Source organism: Solanum dulcamara, chromosome 9 (genome assembly GCF_947179165.1).
Source record: "Solanum dulcamara chromosome 9, daSolDulc1.2, whole genome shotgun sequence".
Lineage (NCBI taxonomy): Eukaryota > Viridiplantae > Streptophyta > Magnoliopsida > Solanales > Solanaceae > Solanum > Solanum dulcamara.
Window position 1 is genome coordinate 68245002 of NC_077245.1, and position 10467 is coordinate 68255468.

The following is a 10467-nucleotide window of genomic DNA, read 5'->3' on the forward strand; positions in this document are numbered from 1 at the left end:
ACGTGCAAAAGAAGAAGGTTGCCGAGATGAGAATGTCGAGATGGATGTGTGGGCATACCAGGAGTGACAAGATTAGAAATGAGGCTATTCGAGAAAAGGTAGGAGTGGCCTTGGTGGAAGACAAGATGCGGGAAACGCGACTGAGATGGTTTGGACATGTGAAGAGGAGAGTCCCAGATGCACCAGTGCGGAGATGTGAGAGGCTGGCCATGGATGGTTTCAGAAGAGGTAGGGGTAGGCCGAAGAAATATTGGGGAGAGGTGATCAGACAGGACATGGCGCATTTACGACTTACCGAGGACATGGCCCTAAATAGGAGGGTGTGGAAGACACACATTAGGGTAGAAGGCTAGTACATAGTGGTTTTATTCTCCCTTATTCGTAGGCGTATTAACGCACTATGATTTCTTGTACTCTGATGTATGTTATTTATGGTATTTATGTTATTATCCAATAATAATATCTACTGTTTTTTGTGCTTTGATTATACTATTGTTTGGACCGTTTTCGTCATCTACTTATTTACTCTAATATTCTTGTCTGACCTTTTTTTATGCTTTTATTGAGCCGAGGGTCTTTCGAAAACAGTCGTCCTACATTGGTAGGAGTCAGGTCTGCGTACACTCTACCCTTCCCAGACCCCACGATGTGGGATTTCACTGGATTGTTGTTGTTTTTGTTAATAAGCCCAAGTATAAGAGAATACTAAAAAGAGAAAATATGAGATGAAAGTGCACATTATTATTCATCAAAAGCTTGTTTAAGTGTTCAAAGATGAAAGCCAGAAAGGATTAAAGTTAAAATCTAACCCTAGTCCCTAGTTAAGCCAACTGAATACTCTCAAGCCGAGCCACAAACAAAAATTTAAAATAACAAATAATACACCTTCCTTGTCCCCATCTCTCTATAGTCTCAATTCATAGACTTAAAAAAAACTCCATTTTTTCTCTTCAACTTTCTCTCTCTAAAATGGAGTCGACCTCAACGACCATGCCCTCTTTTTCCGGCGACTTTTCATCTATTTTCCTTCAAATTTAGCACCAAAATTTAAAAAAATATTCATTCGATTCTTCAAGTATTTTTTTTTGGGATCTTTGAAGCAATGGGAGAAGAAGATAAAGGAGAAGTAGCTAAGAAACTAATTGAAATAGTAAATGATATATCGAGCATTTCGGAGTTTAGAAATTCTGTGAAAAAACAGTTTTGTAATTTAGCTAGAAGGCTCAAGTTGTTGACTCCAATGTTTGAAGAGATTCGTGATAGCAAAGATAAATTACCTGTTGAAACAATGAAATCCTTGATTTCGTTAAAAAAAGCTCTTGAATCTGCTAAGGAATTGCTTAAATTCGGTAGTGAAGGTAGCAAGATTTATCTGGTAAGTAGGTTTAATTACAACTTTAAATTCAGCTGATTTTTAGATTATTTTTTTTTCTGTTTGATTTGTGTTTTTAACTTGCTATTGTTGTTTGAAATTAAATTGAAGTTCGTTAAGCTGATTATTATTTTATTTTAAATTTTTTTCTGTGTGATTTGTGTTTTCCTTGCTTCTGTTGTTTGAAATTTGGTGAAAACAATTTGTTTATTTGCTGAAACGATTGAATCAAATAGAGTAACAAAATTAATGGTAGTAAATTCTTTACATTTTCTTTCTAATTTTCTAGGATTAATAATGATGGATTTTTTTCTGATTGGCGTTATTGGGTTTCCACATTGAAGAATCTTAAGATGGAAACCTCTTGAAAATATTTGATTTTTCCCCGCACTGTTTTATGAAATTCCTCGAGTTCTTTTTTTTTTTTGTCATCCGGACAGCTTGGTGCATCTACACTATTTCCACGTGATACCTGCCAGTTCAGCAATAGGTATCAGATAATTCTACCATAGATGGGAAGAATAAATTCCTCCAAATTACAAATCATTGGATCGGTGATCGGAGAGAAAAGGACCTGAAAAACTACACATTAGGCTAATTGTATTTTTTTTTATAGATTCAGTTTACACTTAAAAGACATGAAGAACAAGAAGAAAATAAAGAAAAAAAATCATTGTTGACTCCTAAATCCGAGTCTTAAAGTAACAATTGAATTTGTTTTAGTGGTTCAAGGGCACGCAAATTATAATGATCAAATAGTATGTTTTTAATGCTAGATTACTTATCAAAGAATATGATAAAGCAATGAGCAATAATAACAGTCGATAAAATAATGGATACAAGAGAATAAGGGCAGCCCGGTGCACTAAAGCTCCCGCTATGCGCGGGGTCCGGGGAAGGGCCTGACCACAAGGGTCTATTGTACGCAGCCTTGCCTTGCATTTCTGCCAGAGGCTGTTTCCAAGGCTTGAACCCGTGACCTCCTGGTCACATGGCAGCAACTTTACTAGTTACTCCAAGGCTCCCCTTCAATGGATACAAGAGAATGTGAATCTTATTAAGTGTCTCCGGCGTAATTGTCTAGCAACGTCATCGGGAAAGCAAGAACTTGAGAGCTTGAGTTATAATTCAGAGAGTAAAGTAGTTCTTGCGATGAAAATCAGATGGGTTACAAATGAGGGGAAGGGATGTATTTATGACCTAACCCTAAGTAGCATTTCCCACGTATTCCGCCCCTCATAATGACCATTATCATTTATCAGCATATTTAACCATTACATATGTGACTGACTAACTGCCGGAGAGAATCCCGGATTCATCAGAAGCAGTTATAGATGAGGGCTACCAGGCCTTTAATGGATCAAGATAGCTTTAGGGGGTACAATTTAAGGCCATGCATGGTTTCAACGTCGCTAAGCTGTACTTAACTAGACTCTGACTACCACGTATGGCCTTTTGATACGCTCAGACTTCAAAAATGAATTTCGACCCATACAATCATCACAGCTTTGTGGTTGTGGAGCTGAAAGCAGAAGAAAATCTTTAACTATGGTTTCTAATTGCTTCTTGAAAAACAGGCAAGTTTGATTGTTTGGATTTTTTTGGAAAAGCGCTCTCCCCCACCCTACCATTGCCAAGAAAAGGTTAGCTTATACAAACCTGTTTGGTTTGTTTTCAGAGGTAGGAAATTTGTTGGTGATAAACGATCCCCTCCTCCAACAAAGAAAAAGAAAAGAAATAGTAAGCACATTAACAAATAGACAGAAAACGTTGGAGGAGACTAAAAATGCATCATTTTGGCAAAAGAAGAAGGATTATTAGTGTTCCATGTCAAAAATAAAGTATCATTTTGAATCTAAACTCAAAGATAAGGGACAATTGTGATTATTTTCTCGAGATAGGATGTTGCAAATTAGCCATAAAGTATAAGTGAGTACACTTCAAAGGTGAAAAAAATATTCTTTTTCATTTTTATAATCACGATTGTTGTTGCTGCCAGTAAACTAAGAATTTTCGAGATTATGGTAGAGATTTTCTCTTTAAGTTAGTCTCGAGTAGGTTGGTTCTACACTAACTCAATCTCTGTGTATGGAAAGTGTTGGCTCTGGTTGTGTTTATGTCCTTTTAATGTGCATACATTTAGTATTATATTTGTGTCATCCATGCCACCTACAGATTTGACCCTCGTTATACTCTTGTGATACTTTCTTCGTACATGGGAATACACAGTAAATGGATAATGTGATCCTGCCAAATATGTTTGCTAGACGGTCGAAGATTCTATTAATAGATATGGCTCACTTGTGGACTGATTTTGTTTTACATGGCTTTAATGCTGGATGTACTTTTGGATTCCTGTAATCCCCGATGCTGATGGATTTTGATAATCCATGATGGATACTCTAGTTCAGGATTGCAAGCAATTAATAATTCAACACATACAATTACCTAGTTTAGATTAATGTATGACTTGATACATTAATCTAACACTACTGGAAGGAGTGTCATTATCTCTAACTCATGACTGAAGATTTCTTGGAGAAATTCCACTACTTGTTCTTCCTAGCCTCTTTGAGATGATCTCGTTCTTCTGCCACAATTCTATGTCTTTCCTATGGATTTCTCCGTGGAAGAAGATTTTGATTATCTACTAGAGTGAGTTACTCCATGACCCCTACATGAATGAAAAACTTGTCTTTCCCACAGAGCAAGTATCAATAGCAATGTTGTCAAAGGCGCACTTAAGCCCTGAAACGAGGGTCAAAACATGTTGAGCTCTTCCAGTATTATTAAAAGCGAAAAGCGCAAAAAAGCTCCAAGGTCCCTTGGGGCTTTAAGCGCAAAGAACAAATAAAAAGTGAGTTTTAATGAAAAAAGGCGCAAATAGAAAATAATAAATACATTATGTTTCCATTGCTTTTTCCTTCTCATTTGTTAAACGTTGCTCACTTTTATGAAATCAGGGATAATGAATCACACAAGTCCTTATCAACATACGCAGTGTAATCCCACAAGTGGGGCATTGGTGGCACACTCTTCTCTAATACGTACAATTGAATAAGTCGATCATGCCTCAACAATTACTTGAGAAGGTCAATTAGATTATGAAGAACGTCACATTTTGCCGAGTAAATAGGTGAAAATGTGAAAATTCTAAAACAAATTGTAAGAGAAGTATACCTGCCCCCTGTTAGCTGATAGCTGCCTACTAGGAATTGCTGTTAGACTTGATGGTAATTGTGGAAGCTTATAGTTGTTCTTCAAGGGGGGAAGTCTTCATGCATAGCTATTAACTTATAGAAATGTGGTCCCTCGTGAACTCCACATTAACTGCTTGATTGACCTGATATCCAAACACGATAAACTGACACGGTCTTTAGGATGTCAAGAGATGTCTGAACGTGATGCTTTCATCTGGTGATTCACAGTTTGCATTGCCTAATGATATTCTCAGAAACAAATTTTGAAATAAAGCTGGCATTTTGTATCAGGCAGTTTTCTTTTTCATTGTGAGTAATGCATTCCTTGCATGTAGGATGTCTAATCCTTGTAGAATTCAGCGAGATTCTTTGAACCATCGGCGCTACAATGTCCTACAGAATTTAATTTAAATATTCAATGAAATGGTGTCTATTTGCAGGTGCTAGAAAGGGAGCATATCATGAATAAATTTCAAGAGCTGACATCCCAGCTTGAACAAGCTTTGAATGGAATTTATTATGAAAAGCTTGAGATATCCGACGAAGTTAAAGAACAGGTACAAATCATTTTCTAATTAACTCTTCAGTCCAAAGGGGGAGATTGTTCTGGAAGAAGCAACATAAGTACCTGATCTCATTCCCTTCAGTAATTCTGTCTCTACTTTTCAGATTTCATGATTACAAAATCATTTTGAACAAATAATTGTTCTTCACTGTCCAAGGATGTGCCAAGCATGCGTTGATTTGATGTTAATATCTATTAATTTCTCTGAAAAGAACTGGACAAGTGAATAGGTTCACTCCATATATTAGTCTATCAGAAATTAGAATCGTTCAAGTGCTACTTTCATCTTTGTAGCATATAGTTTGATGGAATAAATGGCCTACGGTTAAACACATTTCATCTGCGGTTCTTCATCATCTGTAACTTCTTCTTTCAGGTTGAACTACTATCTATAACTTCTTCTGCTTTCAGGTTGAACTTGTCCTTTCTCAGTTTCGTAGAGCCAAAGGAAGAGTTGACACGCCTGATGTTGAACTGCATGAAGATTTGCTGTCTCTTTATAGCAGGAGTAATGATGCCGCTGTAGATCAAGATGTCCTCAGGAGGTCAGTTGATAAGCTACAGCTAACTGAGTTAGATGACCTTAAACAAGAGTCACTAGCTTTGCATGAAATGGTCATTGCAACTGATGGAGATCCCGAGGAGAGAATAGAGAAGATGTCAATGCTACTGAAGAAAATTAAGGACTTCGTACAGACTGATAATCCAAACATTGATTCTTATGCAAGAGATAAGTCTTCAACTTATAGTGGACAAGCATCTGCAGATGGAAGCCAGAAGGCCCCAGTTATACCAGATGATTTTCGTTGCCCTATATCCTTGGAGTTAATGACAGATCCCGTCATTGTTTCAACTGGACAGGTATTGATGCTGTGTCCTTTTAGCCTATTCGCAAAATAATTAGTTGAAACTATCTTTTTCTTATTCTTTCATTACAGAAAGATGTTATTACCAGATTCTTCCCTTTCATCCCGTCGTACATTTACTATGATCGATAACTAGTATCTTGCTTTTGTGTTTATGTGTACTTACAGTTGTCTGTCAGAATTATAATTCAGCAGTGATTGCTGCAGATCATTAACCTCTATGTTTCAATTAGGCAGCAGTATTTGATATGCTCATTTCAAGAAACGTGAAATGCATGGATAGCCCCCATTAAGTTGTCTCCAACGGTTATTTAAACATTTTAGCTATCCGAATGACCAGATACAAGTCGGGAAAAATGTGGCTTTTAAACACCCAAGTCCAGCAGACCATATGCGTGAGTTACACTTGTCCATGATTTGTCAAATGAACCAATTAAAGAACAACACGTATAATTTGTAATAAATAATTTGACACATGTAATTTACAAATAAAGAAATACATTAAAAGAACAAATCTTTTTCCTTACTTTCAACTAGACCAGCTCCCCCCCTCCGTCTTCTTCTTCCTTCCACTCCCCTCCTACTTACCTCCTTCCCCCATGTTCTTTCTCACCCCTGGTCCCAACACCATCCCAAAAGCAGAACCCTCTCTCACCCATCTTCTTCCTTTTGTCTCTTTCGAAGAAATTTTAAGCAAATGAAGTTCATAAAAGTAAAAACAAATATAATTAGCAATGGGATCAGCGAGACTGCTCCGGTGAAGGCTTCGCTACTCCATTATGTTCTCCCTCTCTTTTTCTCGTCTATTTATAGGGAAAATCAAGAACTCAAAACACCCAAAGGCTAAAAGAGTGAGGCCAAATCCAGTGATCTTGGAGGTTATCCATCGCTGAACTCAATGTGAGCTTGTTTTTTTTTTTTAATTCTTTTTTGGTTCAAGGTTGGAAGAGAGGTGGAGGATTTATAGTGAAAGGTGGTAGAGCTACTGATGTTGGGATGAGGAAGGTTCACATGGAATTTTGGGTGAAAAAGATTGGGTATTGTTGTTGGGAGATTTTTAGTGAGGGAAAAATGATAATGTAGTATGGACCCACGTACAAAATTTATTTGATTTCGAAAAAGGAGAGGAAAAGGTCTGATAAAGACCTCATGCGCTCAAATTTAACTAAAATACACGTAATATCTTGGGTGTCTATGAGATACATCTTTGCCAAGTAGAAATGTCTAAATGGTCAGTGTCTATTTTATCATTGTGGACAACTTAAAGGGGCTATCTATGTATTTCATTTTCAAGAAATGATTTTGAAGAACTATCACATCTACTAGTTATTGGAAAAAGAAAAAAGAACCATCACATCAACTAGGGTCATAGCTTTTTCTAGAGAAGAGCTGCAAAAGTTTAAAATCACCAATACATGAACAAGGTTACATATTAGTCTGTTGGCTTGAACGTGCTGATCAAACATCAATAGAAATAAGACAACAACTATGCCTTAGTCGCAAACAAGTTGGGGTCTACTATATGAATCCTAACTATTTCATTTAAGCGCAACTCATTTCATCACCACACCAAATACAAATAAAAGTGAAAAAAAGTTAAAACCTATGTAAATAAATATAGTGATAGTAGTAGTAGTAATAATGCTATTATTATTAGAAGTCCTCTAAGAAGACTAAAATCTATTCTCAACTAGTAAATATCACTTACATGGATCTTTTTTCTCCATAGCCGTATCTTTAGTTAAGTTTGCATTGATTCTAAGAAATTGTAGGTCTTACTACTCACTTCCATTAGGTCTATCTTGTCCCCTTTGAACACCTTCTGTCACCATAGTCTCATACCTACAACCGGTGCATTTGTAGGTCTACGCAAGACATGATCAAACTATCTCAAACGACCTCTCATTTTATCCTCAATATATGCTACTTGCACCTTCTGGCTAATGTGATCTTTTTTATCTTATCTAATCTTGTATGAGCGTCATCCATATTAGCATTTGCATTTATGCAACACTTAAATTGTGGATATCTTAGACTTTAGCGGCCCATCATTCACTACGATTGAACATAGTCGGTCTTATAACTATTATGTAGAACTTATCTTTGACTTTGGTAGGCTTCCTTCTATCACATAACTCTCCGATAACACTTCTCCATTTCAATCATTCAGCTTTAATTCTATGAGTCATCTATCATTCAATTCTCTTGATATAACGAGTCTAAATATCTAAATTGCTTACATTGTGGGACCGTAATACCGTCTAGTCTTACCTCAACTTTCTTCTTCTCATGTTGACTAAACTTGTTGTGCATGTATTCAAACTTCTACTTCTACTTGTCCTAAAACCCATATACTCTAAAGTAGTTTTTCATAGTCCAAGTTTTTGGTTGAAACAGTCACTAGTCTTTTCAATCAACACAAGATCATCAGCAAATAGTAATGGAGTCTAATCTTGTATCTTGTTTGGTTAGCTGATCCATAACTATGGACAAGTAGGGTTCAATGTCAATCCTTGGTGCAGACCCAGTGTTATAGGAAACTCCTTTGTATCTCCTACTACTATTCTCACGCTTGTGACAGCTGCTTCATTCATGTCCTTAGAAACAAGACATGTGATTTCCACTAGATAATACTTCATTTAAAGGTGTAGTTGTAATTGCCATATTATCATTTTTAACAGGTTAATATTTTACTTCACTGCAGACCTATGAACGTTCTTGTATTGAGAAGTGGCTGGAAGCTGGACATAGTACTTGTCCCAAGACTCAACAAGCCCTCACAAGCAAATCTCTGACACCGAACTATGTATTGCGTAGCCTTATAGCACAGTGGTGTGAAGCGAATGGGATTGAACCACCCAAAAGACCAGGTAGTTCTCCACCCAAGAAGTCTGCATCTGCATGCACCCCTGCCGAGCACTCGATGATAGAAAATCTCCTGAGAAAGCTCAAATCTGGCAGCCCTGAAGAGGCGCGTTCTGCTGCAGGTGAAATCCGCCTTCTTGCTAAGCGTAATACTGATAATCGTGTCGCAATAGCTGAAGCGGGTGCCATTCCTCTGCTAGTCCATCTTCTATCCACACCTGATTCTCGAACTCAAGAGCATGCTGTTACAGCACTTCTTAACCTTTCCATATGTGAGAACAATAAAGGACACATTGTAACTTCAGGAGCAGTGCCTGGTATTGTGCATGTACTCAGGAAGGGGAGCATGGAAGCACGTGAAAATGCAGCAGCCACCTTGTTTAGCCTTTCCGTTATAGATGAAAATAAGGTCACCATTGGTTCTTCAGGAGCGATTCCTCCGCTTGTGGCATTACTAAGTGAAGGTACACAAAGGGGAAAGAAAGATGCGGCTACAGCACTTTTCAATCTATGCATTTATCAAGGGAACAAGGGCAAGGCAATAAGAGCTGGAGTTGTACCTACATTGATGCGGCTGCTCACAGAACCTCAAGGTGGTATGGTTGATGAAGCACTTGCTATTTTAGCAATCTTGTCGAGTCATCCAGAAGGTAAGGCAGCTATTGGAGCTGCAGAAGCAGTTCCTGTTTTGGTGGATGTGATCTCAAATGGTTCTCCCAGAAACAAAGAAAATGCAGCTGCGGTTTTAGTACACCTCTGCTCTGGTGACCAACATCATCTGGTCGAAGCACAGCGACTTGGTTTGATAGCTCCTTTGATGGATTTAGTACAAAATGGCACACAAAGAGGCAGAAGAAAAGCAACCCAACTGCTTGAAAGAATGAACAGACTTGCTGAGCAGACAAAACAGCCCCAGGCGCAAGCCGAGTCTCAAACTCAGAACCAGCTATCGCCGTCACCACCCTCATCTACTAATGCCGTTGAAAGTTGAATGCATCTAAACAAGTTGGGGTCAGCTAAGTACAACTAAATACTTCTTGTTTGTATTTTCTAGTTCGCGTGCTTTTTTATCTCGGTTCTTTTTGAAGCATTTGATGACATTTAGCGCGGCTTTAGAGAAAGAGGGGTGGGGTGAGGGAAAGGTGGAAGATCACCAATCCCGTTCATTAAGTTATTTTATTTGTTTTTCTTGTGGTTGAAGAATAGGCCATGGAATGAAGGTAAGAACTGAAAACATACAGAAGTGAAAAATTGATATGCAAAATGTCTAATGTATCATTGTAAGTTGTAACAGTTGTACAAGTGTAATCTTCCTCAGTTTTTATCGAAGGAGATGCTTTCCAGTGTAATTCTGCTATCATTCCTTCACCTTTTGTACGTACCTCTTTCTTAGCTCCGTGTGACCAGTGATTTTGAAGTTGAAACTTGAAAATTTGAGTTTTGGAATTGTGTTTAGAGATGCATTTTACTTGGAAAAAAAATACTTTTGTGAGTGAAAGTAAATTTCTCCTAAACACTGTTTTTGGAACTTTGACTTTTTTTTTTAATGACAGATTTTCAAAATCTGATTCAAAACTTGGTCAAATGTACATTTGAAGA

General features: G+C 37.5%; 1 protein-coding gene across 1 annotated transcript; it reads left to right on the forward strand.

The window, feature by feature from the left end:
• The first annotated feature begins 893 nt into the window (after positions 1-893).
• Positions 894-10225, forward strand: LOC129902666 (U-box domain-containing protein 13-like). Its single transcript, XM_055978022.1, has 4 exons — positions 894-1375; positions 5013-5129; positions 5549-5998; positions 8708-10225. The coding sequence occupies exons 1-4, from the start codon at positions 1103-1105 to the stop codon at positions 9857-9859; spliced, it is 1992 nt and encodes a 663-aa protein (XP_055833997.1). The 5' UTR covers positions 894-1102; the 3' UTR covers positions 9860-10225.
• The last annotated feature ends 242 nt before the right edge of the window (positions 10226-10467 follow it).